The sequence below is a fragment of the Carettochelys insculpta genome, chromosome 8 (assembly GCF_033958435.1).
Source record: "Carettochelys insculpta isolate YL-2023 chromosome 8, ASM3395843v1, whole genome shotgun sequence".
NCBI classification, from domain to species: Eukaryota; Metazoa; Chordata; order Testudines; family Carettochelyidae; genus Carettochelys; species Carettochelys insculpta.
In genome coordinates this window covers 73,762,256-73,781,578 of record NC_134144.1, presented here as the reverse complement: position 1 = coordinate 73,781,578, position 19,323 = coordinate 73,762,256, and the positions used below count along the sequence as shown (strand labels likewise).

At 59.6% G+C, this 19,323-nt stretch overlaps 1 protein-coding gene across 4 annotated transcripts in view; it reads right to left on the bottom strand.

The window, feature by feature from the left end:
• The window catches only part of TTLL4 (tubulin tyrosine ligase like 4), a 30,035-nt gene extending 16,486 nt beyond the window's left edge, over positions 1 to 13,549 (bottom strand). For 2 of the 4 annotated variants that reach the window (XM_075001620.1, XM_075001621.1), the window contains exons 1-4: positions 13,486 to 13,549; positions 2,850 to 4,293; positions 1,099 to 1,427; positions 690 to 753 (exon numbers count right to left, since the gene is read on the bottom strand). In XM_075001620.1, the coding sequence (XP_074857721.1) occupies positions 690 to 753; positions 1,099 to 1,427; positions 2,850 to 4,207 (1,751 nt within the window). In that variant the 5' untranslated portion in view covers positions 4,208 to 4,293; positions 13,486 to 13,549. The remainder of the gene's footprint in view (positions 1 to 689; positions 754 to 1,098; positions 1,428 to 2,849; positions 4,294 to 13,485) is intronic. The other 2 variants (XM_075001622.1, XM_075001623.1) reach the window with 1 other exon arrangement.
• Positions 13,550 to 19,323: the final 5,774 nt, after the last annotated feature.

The following is a 19,323-nucleotide window of genomic DNA, read 5'->3' as shown; positions in this document are numbered from 1 at the left end:
GGGCAGCCCGCACCAGGCTGCGCAGAGCAGAAGGGAGGCCTGGCCAATAGCACGTTGCCCTGCCTGGAGGGAGACGCTAGCTCGGGAGGTGCAGAGGAGCTGCGCAACAGGAACGGGGTCAGAACTAGCCCCCCTCCGCCCGCCAGGGCTGGGAGGAACCACCAGCATCTAGCCGCTCCCTGCTGCGGGAGGACTCAGGGCTGGTCAGGCGGGAGGTCTGAGATACTCCGACGCGCAGCCCAGAAGCAGGGCTTGTGGGGTTGCCATTATACTCAGGTTTACAGTCTGGTTCAGTAGCTCCCAGGGGCCCACCCCTCCTACACATTGTTCCAGCACCTTGTCTCAGACCGGGCCACTAGACGCTGGACTAAGGGGCTCCCCAAGTCCAACTCCTTTGCCAGAGACCCAGCAAGCACAGCTGGGGCACGCTCCAGCCAGCGCCCAGGTGCCACAGAGGGCCGGGAACGCCCTGAAGGCAGGTGCTTCACCCTGTCGCTCGCTAACCAGTGCTTCTTGCGAAAGGCGTTGGCAGACCGGTCCAAGCAAGGGACCGAACCCCCCAGCTCTCCAGTCAGCTGACTAGGAGACGAAACCCGGTCACTGCACGTGCTACGTACCCTAACCCAAAACGGCTCCTTGCTGCCGAGGAGCCGAGCGCCTGCCCGAGACACACCCCCGGAGCCACTAACCTGGAGATACGAGCCACGGAGCCGTTGGGCGACAGCCCTGTGGGGGAGGAGCCGTCCGACTCGCCTGCCCGGGAACAGACAATTAGCCAAGGGCTGGGGGTGATGCAGGAGATAAGGGAAGAAAGAGCCAGAGAACCAGGGGCCACCAAGGCTCTGCACGGCCTCTCTCGACAGCCCCAGGCGGCGGCGGCGGCAAACCAGAGAGGTGGGGTACACACAGGAGTCCCCGTTCGACGCCCCCAGCCGCAATCCGTTCTAATGCTGTAGAGAATCTCAGATACCAAGCCAAAGCCTCCCGAGGAGCCACAGCCCCGCACCCGTCCTCTGCCAGCCGGCTGGTTTGGACAGCCAGGGAGCGCCACTCATTGGGTCCCAGACACCCCCACCCGCCTCGGCCAGCCACACTAACCCTCCTCTTCCTCCTCGTCCTGGCTCCCGTCTTCCAAGCCATCAGGGAGCTCCTCTTCCACGTCAGCGTCAGGCTCCACTGGGACCAGCAGGGGCAGGGGGGCAGCCGCACTGGAACACACGGAATCCCACCCAGAGTGACGTCTGCCCAGGCAGCAGTGCGCACGGCTGGTCTCCGGCACCACGCCCCGGAGGAGCTCCCAGCAGCCCTCGGGAAGGACCTCTGCCACGGGCCAGGGCTGATGGCAGGGGAGCCTGGACAGTGACACCTGGGGCTTCACGGCTGCCCGGCTCTGTCCTCGCTGCAGATACTCCGGGCCGTCCCCAAGGCTGAGAGGAGGAGAAGCCGGGCAGCACCGTGACATACCTGTCAGGAGTCTCCGTGCTGGCAGCCCGGGCAGGCCGGGGGACAGGCTGACAGAGCCCCGTGCCGCAGGACACGCTGGGCGTTCCTCTCGCTGGCGATGGCCCCTGACACCTGGGCACGCGCAGGGGAGCCGCCAGGGATTATTAATTGCCCGTCTCCCCAGCTCCAGCCTTCTGGCAATCCAACTCATCTCAACTCACCTCCTCTCCCGCAGCCGCTTCAGCTCTGCTGGGCCTGCCAGCACCACGCCCCGGCACCCAGAGCCCCTTCCCCTGGCTCACCAGGGCTGCAGGAGAGGGCAGCACAGCCTTGCTCAGGGGATCTCAGCTATGGATCCACTCCTGCCCACCTGCCTAGCTTGCTGCTCAGTCCCCTGCCCATGGTGTCTCCAGGCCCCACAGGGCCAGCTCAGGCCTGACACAAGCCTGGCTCCTTTGCCACTGCAGGAGCAGCTTGAGAAGAAGAGCCATGTCCGAAGCGGGCCCTTGTCAGGAGGTGGGTGAGTGCTGCTACTTCACAGCTGGGCTGGTGTCAAGACCTGCTCCATTGTGAGATGCTTCAGCAAGCTGCTGCAGCACCAGGGCCCAAGGGACCAAGCAAACGGATCCAGAAGTCCCCTGCCTAGGACCCAGACCCTGACTGCAGAGACTGAGCTGCCTACGCACACAGGCAGCGAGCTGAGCCCAGCAGGCACACCGGGAAAGCCAGGTGATTACAGGCACAACCCAGGGGAAGCTGCCAAGGGAGCGGTGAAAGGGCCCTTGGATCTGGGATCTAATCACGATGCTTCCCCCAGTACCTGGCAGCTCATCTACCCTTCCTCACTTGTTGCCTCCACAGAGAGGCAGGGCCCTTCTGTTTCAGCAGTTAAACGGTGCCCTGCGCCTGAGTGTCTGTGATCAGCGCAGGAGGCTGAGCTGAGCAGCTCTCTCTGCACAGGTCCGAGACCTGCCCCTCACTCAGGCCTCCGTGCTTGGAAAGAACACGCTAAGCCTGCCGGCAGCTACTCAATGCCATGCGGTAAAACCCACTTAGCTTGCAGCTCTTCCCAAAGGGTGCTCCACCGAACGGACAGATGGGGAAACCAAGGCACATGAGGGTGGTGAAGGGAGCTGAGGGCAGATCCAAGCCCGCTGACCCACTCCCCGTCTGCACCCAGGGCTATGGCTGTAACATTTGGGCAGCTGCACCCCCAGGAACGCTGCTGCGTTCTCCAGCTCTCAGCTTCCCATCAGCATCCGCACGCCCGGGGGCCTGTGGGCCAGCTCTCAGGACACAGAGCCAGGCAGGAGCCCCGTGCGGGCTGCGCCAGAACGCAGATGGGGCCCCAGGGCTGCAGCCACCCCGTCGCCCCCCCACAGGGAGAGCACGCAGCCGGGACTCACTCAGAGGCTCTGGCAGGGGTGGCCTGCTCCCACTGCACGTCCTTGCTCAGCTGGATGCTGGACATCTGGGCTGCCACCGCAGAGACGCCAGCAAGGCTGGCAGCCTCCGTGCTCCCCACCTGGTCTCCGCCGCTCTGGGCCAGGAAGTTCGTGGTGCGACAGGGGGCGCTGGGGGCCGGAGTGTCTGAACTGGAGGCTGAGAGGCGGATGCTGATCCGCTTGGTGCGGACGACGGCGCCGTCTGGGCCAGCCAGGCTCAGGTTGCCACTCAGGCCCCGCTCGGCCAGCTCCAAGTTCAAGGGGGCAGCCGGCTCCTTTGGGTTCAGCTGCGCCAGGAGGTGCTGTCTCCACCGGCGGCTCCTGTGGAAGAGGTGGTACTGCAAGCCCCCGTTCATGAGGCAGGAGCTCTCGGGCCGACAGCCCGGCTTGGGGGGGCTCGTAACCGTCCCGCTCAGTTTCTTCATCGCCTCCGCGAGCCGGATCTCGCGTTCCTTGGCTCGCAAGCTTGGCCCCCTGCTCTCGCTGTCCTGCCATGAGGGGCCGTCAGCTCGCAGGGCAGTGCTGGGTTGAGCAGGAGACCGGCCCGGCATGGGCGGGGGCTGCTCCAGTGTGAGCACCGGGCCTTTCCCAGGCAGACTCTTGGGGGAGCTGTCCCCAGTCCCCCCGCCATAGGACCAAGATATGGTGGGCACCCGAGGGGGGTTCTTCAGCTTCTTGTTCTCTGGGGCCTGTGGGGAAGGCACCTTGGCACTGTGGGGCCGGAGGAAGGCGTTCTTGTTGAGCACCGGTTTGTACGGGCTGGTTGCTGGTGTCCCTGAGCCAAGAGGAGAGCTCTGCTCCCCTGCCGCGCTCGCCCGCAGGAAGGGCTCCACCACCGAGTCTGCCATGTTGCAGTCAGTGCCCGAGGCGCAGGTCGGGAGCCCGCTGGCGGGGAAGGGAAGCAGCTGGCTCTCCGGAGCACTGGAGCGCAGGCAGATGGACTCCAGCCGCTGGTAGGGCTTGTGCCGGACGTAGGAGCGCCGACAGAGCGGCGAGCTGCCAGCCAGGCCTGGGAAGGGCTGGGGCGGGGACCGAGCGAGGGGCAGGCCGCAGCGTGCAGCCTCAGTCCGCCAGCCGCTGCATCCCGGCGGGGGGTACCACAGGCAGGCGTGCGTGGGGGGGATCCCTGAGAGGACAGGCCTGTGGTCCTGGAAAGTGCTCACATGCTTCCTTCCGAGCTTCCAGAGGGGCTTCACCTGCTGCTGGGCGAGGAGCCAGGCCTTGCTCCCAGAGGGCCTCTCGGCAGCGGCGACAGGGCGTTGGAAGTTGCTTCCCCTCTCGAGGCCTGTGCTATAGTGCTGTGGCCCCGCAGAGGCCATGGGGAGCCATAGCAGTCCGGGCAAGGGCTGGCTCACAACAGGGGCTCAGGCGGCATCTCCAGCCTCTTCCTCGGGGGCCGGTCGGCCTGTAGCAGAGACACCGGAAGCAAAAGCGGTCAGTGCAGCCTGCCCCACTGGCAACGCGCTTTCACCACCTGCCCTTGACAATGCCCTACCCGGCTGTTCCTTTGGGGGGCATCCTTATTGGCAGCCATACGGAAAGGGCCTGCCAGTGACTACAATGCACAGAGCAGCGGCTACGTGCAACACCCAGGCAAGGCCAAAACCCTCCAAACCCAGGCACTCCCCATGCACGCCGGGGGCAGGGGAGGGACAGATGGAGCCCCAGGGACAGACGCTAGTCACTTGGGTTGCGGCAGGCCTGGAAGGGGCCCAGCTGCTGCAGAGAGGAGGCTGAAGCGAGAATCAAGAGGGAACAGAACGAGCATGAAGTATTAACCCCCGAGCATTGGCCTGCCTGTCCCCATCAGAAGCCCCACCTCGCGAGCCACAAAGTTTGAGACCCCCTAATTTAGAGTCCCAGCAGAGAGTTCCCCATAGAGGTAAGAACAGCCACACTGGGTCAGACCCAAGTCTGCCTAGCTCAGTGGTCAGTCTGCTGACTTCACAGCGAGTTAACCACACTGGGTGAACCAATCATCAAGCCAACCGCTGGCCAATTCCAGCTTGCAGCAGCCAGTGGCTTAGGGACCCCCAGAGCACAAGGTGGGATCCCTGACCACCCTGGCCGACAGACGCTGATGGAGCTGTCCTGTAGGACTTTACCAGTTCTGTTCTGGAGTATTAAGAATCAAGCTGAAGTCCCATGGGAGTGCGGGGTCCCAAAGAGGAAGCTGGGCACTGCCTGAGCATCCCTGCAGGGCGAGTGGGAAGTTGTGAACGCAGCCAATGGTCGCTGGCGGTGCTCCCAGCAAGAGCTCGGATGGCTAACGCCAGCCGATAGGGAAGTGACCTTTTGGAGGTTTGCAGACAAACACTCAGAGGCTGCGTGAGGTCAGAGAAGGGAAGGAAGGAACCCTGACAACAGAGGGAGTTAACGACCACAACAGGAAATAAACAACTCACCAAAACCACCTGAGCGCGCAAGGCAGAGGCACCAGCGTTCAGTGGAGAACTCTTTGGCAGCTGCAGACCTCAGACACTTGCGCCTCATTCAAAGCTAAACTGCTCTTGAGCCAGCTAACTTCAGAGCAAGTCAGGGACTGGGCAAAGCTGTGCAGCACACCCTGGGGGATGACAGTCCTCACCTGGCCCCAGGGATCAGCTAGCTGAGCTGGGCGTTCTGTCTCACCCCTGGGATTTGACTGCTGCTGTCCCAGACCCAGCAGGAGGCAGTGCCGAGGGAAACCCCGTTCACCTCCCCGGGGGACAGCGCGTGCAAAAGCGGCATCTGAACAAGGGCAGCTGAGGCACGTGCTAACCGCCGCCAGGGGAGGGAAGAGCCGCGTCCATCAGCAAGGCCAGGTGAGGGGCCGGAAAGCAAAGGGAAAGCCGGACTCTCAACAGTGCATGCTGCAGGGGAGGGAGCAGCTGCCCAGCGCAAGCCAGCCCTGCTTTGGAGATCTGCCCCCGGCATGTTTCGGGCAGGCGCCTCTGCTGTGGCTCTGCAAAACATCAGCTCCACTTGGGAGATCAGCCCCCACGCTGCTTGTGCCACTGCTTCCCCGATAGGAGAGCTGCTGTTCGCGATTTACCCCGCATCTGCAAGAGAGCTACCGCCAGGGCCCCTGCCGCCCCTCGGCCTCTGCTCCATGGTCTGCAAAACGTCAGCGCTTGAGCCAGACTCAACCTACTTGAACACTGGTCCTTGTCCAGCAGGCCTGCTCCCATCACACGGGGTAAACCAGGTCCAGCTTGCCAGGGCCATCAGCCCCGCCAAGCTGCCAACACCAGGAGAGGGAGCTGGCTCCTCTTGCACTCACAAACCAGCTGTGCGCGAGCCCAGGGGTCTGCAACCGACGAGCCATTTCTCCAAAGTCGGGTACGAAATCACCCCCCAGGAGCCACAGTGCACATGGCTGCCAGACGGCCCCTAATAACTAACACCCTCCCCACCCCCCCGCCCCGCGCCGCGTGAGCCTGTTCGAAGGGCAGCGCCAGCACCGGCTTGTACCAGTTGGGAAATTTGAGTTACTCGCACCCCTGGGCTGGAGGGCAAACGAGGACCAGGACAACGCCGCACCTGGGGACCAGCTCTTCAGCAGGGAGGGGCAAAGTTCATGTCAACCCTCTGCACCTCTCCCCCGTTTCCAGGCTCTACCCCCCTGGCACCCCAACCCGCTCCCCATCTCCAGGCTTAACCCCTCTCAGCCCTCAGCCCCCAAATCTTGCCCCATTCCCAGGCTTAAACCCCCCACCCCCAGGCTTAACCCCTCTCAGCCCCAAACCCACCCCCCCACCCCCAGGCTTAACCCCCCTCAGCCCCAAATTGGCCCCCAGGACTAACCCATCCGTGGCGCTGGCTGGGGAGCCTACGCCCAGCAGCCTCATACGCCCAGCAGAAGGAAGGCTGGCGCGGGGGTGTCCTGCTGGTGGGGGTGAGCCGAGCCACATCCACCGGAGGGGTGTGGCCGCCCAGGTAACAGGGCGAGTGAGGGCTCTCAGCGGCTCCTTGCCCTGCCGCTGCTGAAATAACAGAACTAAATTCAACTGGTTTAGCAGCCGACTCCCTCCCGCCGCCCTGCCGGCCGTTACACCAATCACACGGAGTTCTGCTGTTTCAGTGGCGGCGGTGCCTGGAGCCACACGACTCCTCAAAGAGCGGCATGCGGCTCCGGAGCTGCAGGTTGCCGACCCGCGCACGAGCCACACACGCCCGCTTCCCTCTCAGCGCCAGGTGAAGAGCCAAAGCAACGCCTGCCGATCTGATCGGCTCCCAGGGGAAACACACGCCGGGCACCGTGGCCTAGCGGCTCTGTGGGAGTTACTGTATTGAGAGAACACCGCTCGGGCTGAGCCCTCACCTGGGGCTCTTTTGCCTTTGCTCTCTCAGCACTGTGCAGCGCAGGCCCCGGGGCCTCGCCCAGCGAGTCTCTCTGCCCTGGCAGCTGGGGCGCACGGAGGGCAGAGGGAGGTTTGCCTGCCCCTGCTGGGGCCTTTTCACGTGCTGCCGAGGCAGCGTTCTCCAAACTGCTCCCTCCACGTGGCATTAGGTGGCTACGCGGGACAGGGCTCTGGCCTGCAGGTACAGGAGCACCAGCTTAACCGCTGGTGGGGTTTTCATCCCCTCTGCGGGGCCCTGCACTGCGCCGTACTTGGAAGCGCAGCACTGACAGCGCCCCAGTGACGGCTGAGAGAAGCTTCCTGGGGTCCGACCCTCCACTCTGCTGCGGGGACCAGCCCGAGAGCCCAGCGCTCAGTCTCTGGGGCCTGGGCCGAGCGGCCAAGCAGGGACCATTCGCGAGCCTATTGCGGTGCGCTGTGAAACGCCAGGAGACGGCTGATGGGGCTTTTCAATGCCCGCCGGCTGTGGGCAGCTCCCCGGCCTGTGCCGCTACGCTGGCAGAGCGCCCCGCAAGGCAGCTTTCACCCCTCACGTACGCGTCACTCTTTGTGCTGGTCCAGTTCTCCTCTGGACAGCAACAGGCCCAAGCTCCTCTCCAGTCCAGGGCTCCCAAACGAGGGGTGCAAGGGGCAGCACACGGAGCGATGCTGCCGCCCAGCGTGTATACGCTGCCACCGGAGAGGGCTGGGGCATCTGTAGCCATTCCCAGTCGCCATGACTGGCCGCGCCCTGGGAGCGCCAGCCCCGCAGCCCCCGACTGGGGCGTGGACGTGCCACCTGTTTCCGCTCACACCACCATGACGGGGACCCGCACAGGTAACAGCCTGGCCTAGCCTGAGCACCTGCCGCTGCCCACACCGGCGGCCCCCCAGCCCTTTGCTTGTGCCTGGGCAGCAGGTGTCTGACCCACGCCAGGGTGCCGGGTGGGTGAACGGGCGGGACAGCCAGGCGACCAGCTCTAGGCTAAGGCAGGGGGTGGCAGCAGGGCATGCTGTCGTACCTGCCCGGCCCCAGAGCCTGCTGGGGAGAGCCCCCTCTGACACACACGTCCCAAAAGTGGGGTGCAGCATCTCCTGCGACTGCCCAGATATGCCGCCGGGAATAAAGTCTGGGAAAGTCCCATTTGCCTTGCGGCTCCCCGGGCCCCACCTGGGATACAAACCCCACAAAGGGCGTTTGGCAGGAATCCCAGAAAAGCTGGGAAGGGCCTAAGCTTTGCAACCTACACCGGCACGTACAGCACCTAGCACTCAGGTCGGCATCCTCTCCAGGCCTCGCAGATGGTTTCAACAACACTGGCATGAGGCTGCACTGCCTGGAGGGGCTCGTTTTAAGCGAGCCAGGCTCCCAGGCGGACCCGAGGGAGTCAGCGTTCAGTGTCACTCCAAAGGTAAGAGCCCTGCCACAGGCAGGCAGCAGCAGACAATGCTCATGTGGGACACGGGTGGCTGCTGCTGGCTTTGTGCGAAATGGGGACTCGGGGGAGGTGCCTCAGCTCACCAGCCAGCCAGGCCCTAGACGAGAGAGGGGTCCACCAGGCAAGCCCAGCCTCTCTCTGACTCGTGCGCACGTTCACAGTGGCTACCTCGGGAAGGGAGAGGCGGGTGCACACAGATTCTGGAGACCTCGATTCCAGCCACACCGCTGCAGGCTCAGCCCCACTCCCCTCCCTTTCCATGCGAGGTGTTACTCCGGGCGCCTTGGGCGCTGCACGGCTCCGAGGTCCTCAGACGACAAGTGGGGACCTGCTCCCCAGCACGGGCTCCGTCCCCCGGGGCAGGAGTGCTGCCCGCTCAGCCGGAAATCCCGCCACAGCCCTTGGCTCCACCGGCCAGGCACCAAAGAGGTGCAGAGCCCCCACATGCTCACGGGCAACCTGAGACAGACTGCGGCCAATTGGGCAGCAAGAGGGTCAGGCCCCAGGGCCCGTGGCCCAGCACACGGTATGGACTACGCCCTAGGCAGCAGGGGCTGCACGTCGGGGTCTGGCACTTGGCGTAGGTTCCATTCCACAGCAGACGCCCCAGGGACAGACCTCAGGGCAGAGACCAACACCGGCAACCACTAGGCATGCTCTGTGCTCTAATGCACCTGTCCCAGTCCAAGCTTACTCCCCCCACCCAGTGCCCTGCTGCATCCACACCCAAAGAATCCACCAGCGGAGCAGTTCCTGGGGGTCACAAGAACCAAGCCACCCTGCTACTCCACAGACACAGCCCAGGTCAGCCTGAAGCCTGGGGGAAGCTAGCTGCTTGCTTCAGGAACTATCACAGCACGAGAGCTGATCTGCCGCCCCCGCCCAGGGCAGGAGCCAGAGGTGCTCTGCTCAGGGGAAAAAGACTTGGGATTTCTTTGGGAATTTTTAAAAGGGGTGTAATGAGAGCGTGCGCCCGCCCCACCCTCCAGGGCCCCAGACACACACTGTGTTTAACAGAGGACATGACCTGAGCAAAGCCTGACGACTCTAGGGCGAGGGGCTGCTGCTCCAGCCACTGTGAACTCTTCTCAACCACCAGGCGAGGAGCGGGGAAAGTCACTGGTGCTGTATGATCCAGCAGCCAAGGGCAGCCAAAGCTTCTCTGACTCATTTCTGATTCAGACTTGCTTAAGAGCCCCTCCACGAAAGTCAAGAGACAAGGCGACTTCCTTGGTATGTCTAAGATACAAAACAGTGCGACGCCTCAGAGAGGTACCGCAGCAGAGAGGCAGCCAGGTCAGCCTGTATTCTAACAGAACAGCAGCCAGGTAGCACTTGGAAAACTAACGGAATAATTCATATCCTTGACGGAGCTCGACTCCAAACGGCTAAACGGGGTGCAGATGTTAGCACAGATGACAATAATGGGGGAAGTGCAGACACAAAGGCTGAGCCAAAACTGGGAAGCTTTTAGCAGCAAACCTTTCCTTCCATCTGAGGAACTTCTGGCCAGCAGCGAAGGCAGCCGGCCGAGGGAGCGACAAGCCCTGTGCTGGTGCAGTTCTCCCCACGCGGACGCAGGCATCCCTGACCCAGTGCAAGCAGCCCGCTGCAACGAGCTCATAACGCCACAGTCCTGGTAGCAGCAACGGCTCTGGCTGTAGTGCTGACCTCTGCGGTGTGAGGGGTACACTGCTGGGAAGCCCACCGCCCATTCAACAGCCCCTGCCTTTCTGGGAATTGACTCTTTCCCTGCCTGGCTCCGGCTCACCCTCCTGCTGCTGCGTGGGTCTAGAGCACAGGAGGGGAACTGGTGCAGTCCCCACTGTGGCAGTCCCACGGGACCAAGGCCATGGAGAACCTGGGGTGCAGGCCAGTGTCAGGCAAAGGAAAGGGGCTGCGGCAGACTCCCCAGAGGAGCACCATCTGAACACTGGAGCTGCCCCAGAGGCGACCAGCGCGGTGCTGGATTGCATGGAAGCAGCGGCAAACGCTGCGTGCTGGGACCCGGGGGAGAAGCAGCACTGTGCGCCCGCCCAGAGAGCCCAGGGTGGGGAAAGCAGGAAGCGGTAGTGCTCACATTGTCTGCTACCTCCCCGCCCAGCACCTATGGACACCAGCTCACCCCGCCTGCTCTCCCCGACGTGACACCCTTAAGAGCTGGCAGAAACGCTCTGGGGCATCACACGCACCAAGGGAGGTGACCCAAAGGCCCTGGAGCACTACCCTGCCAGCGGGGCATCTAGTTCCAGAGGCCACACCTCCCCAAAGAGATTGCCAACCTGGCAGAGCTCCAGGAAGACCACAGGGACCAGTCTGTGAGGAGCGAAACGCGTTTATCACGGCATAGCAACAGCCATCAGATGGAAAAGTCTCGGGGCTCTCAGCAGGGCACCAACACCGAGGAGAGAAGACTTACTGCACAGGACGGCCACCTGACAGCGGCGAGGAGGGGCCGACAGACGGCTGCTTCTCTGGCACAGCCGCGCCCATCTGACAGTCACCGCCCGCTACCTGGGGCACCCCTCATGCTCAGACCGGAGGCTCCCTTGGCCAGAGAGTACCTTTGTCGCGGTTCCTACTGTACCCAGGAGCTACGGGGACCATTGCAACCCAAACAGTTCAGGCTAGTACACGGAGCGACGCCCGACTCGAGGGAAGATGCTGAGATGCTGCTGTATTAGCGTGTGGGGACCCATCTCCCCATCAGCCCGTGGAACATCTGAAAGCAGGCTGGCCAGACACGGGTGCTGGTAAGTAACGAACAAACTCGCACGTGCTGGATGATCTAACAGGGCTTCCCCGCTGCTGGCTATGACTCACAGCCAGGCACGAGGCCGAGTCCAGCACAGCTTTTCAGGCTCATCTGCATGTCCGTTGTGGCCTGGCTGGGGCACCAGCTCCTTGAGTAGCTACCAAGGGTTCACCTGAAAGGTGCCTAGCCAGGCTCCTCCACCTCAGGCAACCGAGAGAAGACAAGGCCAAGTGCAGCTTTCACGTACACCTCTCACTACACCCACAGCGTCAGGGAGCGCAGTGACCAGTGCCAGGTCAGATCCAAGCGTCAGGGGATCAGTTAGCAGAGCCCCAACCTAGACCATCAGCCTGGCGACCAACGCTGGCAGGCACCCGGCTTTACACTTACTAGAGCTATCGATTTTGTGGCCGGGTGGGAACTCTGGTCACCCAGTCTGCTCTGCAAAACACAGGGCACAGACTGCTTCCAACAGCTCCTGCACTGGGCCAGTAACTTCTGCCCTGTCCACTCTAGTTAAGCCACCCCAAGCAGGCAAATGCCCACAACTTCCCTCAGGGCAGCTGTGTCAAGGCCTGGTTCAGGGTCATGTCAGATTTCTTTCGTGCTACTGAAGTGGAAGATTCCCTGTTCATTTCCGCTCCTCCCCACCACACCACTCAGTGGAGGTGCGGGGGTCTGCTGCTTTACGGAGTCCGTGCTAGTACAGCCCCCCAGCTCACGCAGCCTGCCCCACGCCCAGGGGGTTTCCTTCAGTGTAGTAACACCACCTCCCTGAGTGACGTGACCCCTGGGTCTGACGCTCTGTCAAGATCGCTGAGGCCACGCCGACCGCCCTCATCAGTCAGGGACGTGGGTCTCTCACAGCCTGACCAAGGCAGCTACACCGATACCACTCGGCAGCCCAGACCAAGGCATAAGTCAACTTACATCAGGTCATTTCACAGCCATCCCACTCACGAGGGCTGTGGTTGGTGTCCACACTGCCCTTCTTCTGCCAGCGCTGAGCATCCTCACTAGGACTGCTTCCCACTGCCTGAAGAGGGGCCCCGTGGGAGGCTGAGGGGGCTCTCACCTCAGCGCAGCTCAGCTCCCCGTTCCCAGCGGGAGAGGGGCAGGACCCCTCACTTCCAGCAGGGAGAGCCATGCCTGGGTGTAGTCTGGGTGGCTGCTGTGCTCCCAGGGGGGAGCCGGGACCCTCAGAGGCAGCCAAGCCAGGTGCCCGCACGGAGGCCCAGCCCGGGAGCCCAGAACAGGCTTTGCTGGCAATTTCAGGGCTCCTCCAGCAGACCCCGAAATTAACAAGACCCCCAGCTGCCAAGGGAAGCGACACAGCATCACCCTGAGCTCCCCGGCGCAGGCCCCAGCAGCTACCTGGGGGAACAGCTGCAAACGTGAATCCAAGCGCCCGGCGCGGCTGCAAAACGAGCCAGTGGTGAAGCGCCAGCGCCGAGCGACCCAGTCGCTCTCACCCGGGTCCTGCCCCACGTGCGGCTGCTCCGGCCCGGGGTGAGCAGACAAGGGCGGCTGCGCCAGCGAACCCGTAACCCATACGGGCCCCTAGGGCAGCGACCCCCGGGACCGCCCCGTGCCCGGCAGCGCGCCCCCGGCAGCGGGCACCCACGGGGCTGCGGGGCACCCACGGGGCAGCGGGGCGCGGCGCGCTCGGGGGTCCCGACGCAGGACGGGGAGGGCCCGCGAGAGGCGGGGGGCCGCCGGGGGGGGGCAAGAGAAAAAAGGGGGTGTCCCGCTGCCGGGGGGGGGTAGCCGGGGGGCCCTGGCGGGGGGGGCGCCGGGGGGGGGGCAGCCGGGGGGCGGGGGTCGCTGTCGGGGGGCAGCCGGGGGGGCAGCCGGGGGGCCCTGGCGGGGGGCGGGGGTGGGGGCCGCTGTCGGGGGGCAGCCGGGGGGCCCTGGCAGGGGGGGAGCTGGGGGGGCAGCCGGGGGGCCCTGGCGGGGGGGGCAGCGGGGGTGGGGGCCCTGGCGGGGGCAGGGGCCGCTGTCGGGGGGGGCGGGGGCGCCGCTCGGCTCGGGCGGGGAAGGGCCTGGGGGAGCGGGACGAGGGGTGGGGGGAAGAGACTCACCGGCGCGCGGGCTGCCTGGCCCCCTCCCGGCTTCTCCCTGCGGCCCCGGCCTCGCCGGGCGCCGAACCGCCCCCCGTTACTATGGAGATCCGGGGCGGGGCCAGGACACCACGTGCTCCCGCCGCCGAGACTACAGCTCCCGGCGTGCCCCGCGCCGCAGGGAACTACAGCTCCCGGCGTGCCCCGCGTCTCCGCCCCGCCGGCGCTTGGCCGCGCGAGCCCCCCATGGGCCCGATCGGGCCCTGCGCCGCCTTCGCAGGGTAGTGACCCCGCCCCCCGGCGCACACGTCACGTTTGCCGCGGGGCCAAGCCCAGCGCCCGGGCCCGGGGTGCCACGTGGTGCTGCGGGACCTGTCCCCATGTGCTCGTGCACCGCCCGGTCCCGGTCCCGGTCCCGCACCCCGCGCCCTATGGGAGGTGCCTGAGAGATGCTCAGGGCCCGGGGCGTGTTACCCTCCAAGTGGGCGGCAGCTGAGTCTGGAGCCCTCCTTTGTGCGCAGGCAGCTTCCTGGGGCGTGGCTCTGCCAGCCTGTTTTCAGTGCTGCTGCTGTGCGTTCAAAGCACTTTTCTCATGGTAGGGATTGTTCACGCTTTAGTGGTAGAGACGCTGCGGTAAAAGTTTCGGACGTGCTCATGGTTATGCAATGAATTGGTTGCAGATTGGGGAACAGATGTTAAAAGTGCTGGCTTCCAATCTAGCTCTTATTCCTTGAGACTAAACACCAAGATCTGAGATTTATTATCCAACTTGACAAAGTGACCAGTAATTTATTGCCACATCAAAAATTGTATTGCTTTAATGTTGAAACTTTAAGAATGTATCACGTTGTTTGTGTACTGTGTCCATGCTTGCATCATTGTGCAAATATAGTAATCAGAGTTAACAAGGAGTAATGGTCAGAAGTTACAGAGGGAGAGGTGGAGGTTAGATACTAGGAAAAAACTACTTCCCCAGGCGGGTGGTGAAGCACTGGAATGCGTTGCCTAGAGAGGTGGTGGATTGTCCATCTGTGGAGGTTTTTGAGTCACAGCTTGACAAGGTCCTGGCTGGGATGATGTAGTGGGGGTTGATCCTGCTTGAAGCAGGGGGCTGCACAAGATGACCTCCTGAGATCCCTTCCAGCCCTGTGATTCTGTGATACTGAGTTATGTCTGTCCAGTAAAAGCCATAGTGAGACTTCAGGAACTTAGTGGCTGGGTGATCAAGTCAGCAGCCTGTGACTGGTTTGGTTTAAAGATGTGGACAGGCCACCTGACACCGGAACCCATTCTGGTTCAGGTACTTTTCCACTAAAGAGCGATGTCTACACTTAGGAAAAACTTCAAAAGGGCCATGCTAATGGCCAAGTTGAAGAATACTAATGAGGTGCTGGAATGAATATTCAGCCACAGCACTTCGAAAGTGGCACATTTCACTCATGTGCAGCTCGTCTACATGGAAAGGACCCTGCAAACATCGAAATCCCCTTATTTCTATCAGTGTGAGCGGAACGTGGCACTTTTGAAGTGCCGCAGCTGGCAGCATGGTAATGAGGCACTAAATATTCATTTCAGCACCTCGTTAGTATTCTTCGATTTGGCCATTTGCATGGCAATTTCAAAGTTTCTCTTAAGTGTATACACGGCCAAGCTGAGAAAAATTTGAACATAACACAAAGAATTCCCACCTTGACCAAAAGAGAAAAACCAGAGAGGAGGGGGGCAGGATGGGCAGAACAAAGCAATATGGTGGTGGCAAAATGCTAGGAAATTCACCACTTACCCCTAAGCTGCCTGCAAGAAATACCTAAGATAGAAGGGGGGAAGGATCAGCCTCAAGCCAGGAGGCTGCTTAGCCAGTGAGAGATAATTAGAAGAGTTAGGGGAATTGTTTTCATGTAACAAGCTTCTTAGCGTAAGAGGATTGGCTGGTGTATTTTGTTTGGCTGAGTAACTTACTTTAATCTGTTCTCACTTCATCATCAGCCAGGGGCTCAGCACCCATTGGTGTCTGGTGCCTCCCTCACCGTTTACTTCCATCTTTCCCTATCCCGTGCACAGTGGCTTGGTTTCTGCAGACTAGCTCTGCACCAATCTACCCATTCTCTGTGGAGTCGGCCTCTGCTGTTTGAACCATTCATTATATCGAATACCAGGGTCTTGATTTTTCGTTGGTTGTTCATTCTGCAGCTGTGCCTAATAGCGGCAACTTGCATTGTATAACCTTCTGCAGTAGGTTCCTGTATAATTCTTTGTTGGTGACCTTCTGCATCCATCCTATTCCCAGAAGCTTTCTATGACAACTCCTCTGGAATGCAACTATCCTTCTCTTTGAATCTTTCATTATCAACCATGTCTCATACAACATGCTGCTGAATACACGTTTTGAAGACGCTCAGCTTTGCTGCTAAGCTAATGGCTCTGCTTTTCCAGATCTTATCGATCGCCTTCAAACTCGTTCTTGCTTTCGCCATTCTAATCAATATTTCCTTCTTACAGTCTAGTGCATACATTATGTTGCTCTCCAGATACGTGAACTTTTCTATGTTCTCTGGTTCAATCCCATCTACACTGATCTTTCTTCCTATTTCCTTATCTCCAAATACCATCAGCGCATCAACACTCAACTGACCAATCCTCCTCCTTCATCCAGGCTTGGGCCTGGCACAGAACCCCCAAAGGCTTCATGGCAGAATTTCTTCTCACTTGCTGTCACTTAACTCCTGTTTTTTGTACTTTATAAAAATGCTTTTGTTTATTATCAAATCCAGTGTAAGTATTTGATAACCTGGGGGGGAAGCAACCACTGTGCATATCTGGTTTCACTCAGAGAGGGTGAAGGTAGAAGCTTTTGCAATGTAAAACTTTTATATGGGGTAAGCTGGATTTATCTGGGGTTTTGGTCCTCTTTCAGGGGCTGTTAGCAGCCTCATAGCTGAGCCCTCCGAGACCTGAAGTGGTTCAGTGTCTCTGCTGCTCTGCTGGGGGGCTGTTACCCCAACACTGCTCCTTGGCTAGGGGAGACCAAAGCTTCTGGCTCAACAGGACAGGTTGGTGGAGTACCCCTGAGGAGAGGTAGGTGGGCTCATGACCAGCAGACCAGGTGATGATCCCAAGGGGACCCTTGTGATCCAGCCTGTCTTTGGCCCTCTAAGCAGATAGCTCACACACCTCTGGAATAGAAGCTTATAGACTTGACTGAAGCAGTCAGTAAAGCAAATAGGATGTTAGGAATAATTAAAAAAGGGACAGAAAATAAGACAAAGAGGCCGTGTCTACACTAGTCCCAAACTTCGTAATTGTCATGCAAATGGCCATTTCGAAGTTTACTAATGAAGCACTGAAATACATATTCAGCGCCTCATTAGCATGCGGTCGGCCGCGACACTTCGAGATTGACACGGCTCGCCCCGACGGGGCTCCTTTTCGAAAGGACCCCACCTACTTTCCTATCTGCTCACAGGAATAAGGGGACATCGAAGTAGGTGGGGTCCTTTCGAAAAGGAGCCCCGTCGGGGCGAGCCGCGTCAATTTCGACGTGCCGCGGCCGCCTGCATGCTAATGAGGCGCTGAATATGTGTTTCAGCGCTTCATTAGTAAACTTCGAAATGGCCATTTTCATGGCCATTTCGAAGTTTGGGGCTAGTGTAGACATAGCCAGAGTGTCTTACTTCCCCTATGTAAAACTATGGTACACCCACATCTTGAGTACTGCGTGCCGATGTGGTCTCCTTACCTCAGAAAAGATATACTGGCATTAGAAAAGGTTCAGAAAAGGGCAACTAAAATGATTAAGGGTTTGGAACGGGTCCCATATGAGGAGAGGCTAGAGAGACTGGGACTTTTCAGTCTAGAAAAGAGGAGACTGAGGGGCGATACGATAGAGGTATAATAGAGGTATATAAAATGATGGAGGGAATCCGCAAGGAATCCATTCTGAAGCACTTGGAAGAGGGGACAGTGATCAAAAGTAGCCAACATGGATTCATCAGGGGCAAGTCCTGCCTCACCAATCTGATCAGCTTCTATGACGAGGTAACAAGCTCTGTGGACATGGGGAAGTCAGTGGACGTGATATACCTTGACTTCAGCAAAGCTTTTGAGATGGTCTCCCACAACATTCTTGTCCATAAGTTAAGGAAATATGGATTGGCTCCTTGGACTATAAGATGGATAGAAAGCTGGCTTGATGGTCGGGCCCAACGGATGGTGGTCAATGGCTCAATATCTGGATGTTGGTCTGTTTCAAGCGGAGTGCCGCAAGGCTCGGTTCTGGGGCCAGCGTTATTCAGCATCTTTATTAATGACCTGGATGAGGGACAGGGTTGCACCCTCAGCAAGTTTGCAGATGACACAAAACTAGTGGGAGAGGTAGATACATTGGAGGGTAGAGAAAGAATCCAGAGGGACCTGGATAAATTGGAGGACTGGGCCAAAAGAAATCTGATGCGGTTCAATAAGGAGAAGTGTAGAGTCCTGCACCTGGGGCAGAAGACTCCCAAACATTGTTACAGGTTGGGGACCGACTGGCTCAGCAGCAGTGTGATGGAAAGGGACCTAGGGGTTATGGTGGATGAAAGGCTGGATATGAGTAAACACTGTGCCCTTGCAGCCAAGAAAGCTAACTGCATACTGGGGTGCATTAGGAGCATTTTGAGCAGATCTACAGAAGTAGTTATTCCTCTTTATTCAGCACTGGTGAGGCCACATCTGGAATATTGTGTCCAGTTTTGGGCCCCCTAGTATAAAAAGGATGTGGATTTGCTGGAGCAGGTTCAGTGAAGGGCAACAAAAATGATTAAGGGTCTGGAGCACAAGACCTATGAGGAGAGGCTGAGGGATTTGGGCTTGTTTAGTTTACAGAAGAGAAGACTTAGGGGTGATTTAATACCAGCCTTCAACTTCCTGAAGGGGAGCTCTAAAGAGGAGGGTGAGAAACTGTTCTCAGTGGTGTCAGATGGCAGAACAAGGAGTAATGGTCAGAAGTTGAAGAGGGGAAGGTGTAGGTTAGATATTAGGAAAAACTACTTCACCAGGTGGGTGGTGAAGCACTGGAATGCGTTACCTGGAGAGCTGGTGGATTCTCGATCCCTTGAGGTTTTTAAGTCCCGGCTGGACAAGGTCCTGGCTGGGATGACTTAGTGGGGGTTGATCCTGCCTGAAGCAGGGGGCTGGACTAGATGACCTCCTGAGGTCCCTTCCAGCCCTGTGATTCTGTGAGATTCTGTGAAAATCATGAATGGGGTGGAGAAAGTGAATACAGAAAAGTTATTTACTTGTTCCCGTAATATAAGAACTAGAGGACACCAAATGAAATTAATGGGTAGCAGGTTCAAAACTAATAAAAGAAATTTTATCTTCACACAGCGCGCAGTCAGCCTGTGGAACTCCTTACCAGAGGATGCTGTGAAGGCGAGCACTCTAACAGAGTTTAAAATTTTTAAAGAGCGATAAATATTTGGAGGTTAGGTCCATAGATGGCTATTAGCAAGGGGTAAGGTATGGTGCCCCTAGCCTTTTGCCGAAGGAAGGAGATGGATGGCAGGAGACAAATCGCTTGATCATTGTCTTCGGTTCACCTCCTCTGTGGCACCTGGCATTGGCTACTGTCAGCAGACAGGATACTGGGCTAGATGGACCTTTGGTCTGACCCAGTATGGCCATTCTTATGCCTTGCCACCAGATTGCTGGTCAGAGAGTGACCGCCGATAGCACTTGGCAGCATGGCATCACCTCAAGGAGGTGCCCTACCTCAGAGGAGACACAACATACAGCTCTTCTCCCCCAGCTGTGGTGTGTGCTGAGGGCAACAATAACAACGTCGTGGTTCTCTGAAATAGATGATCCCGTTTTGCCTGT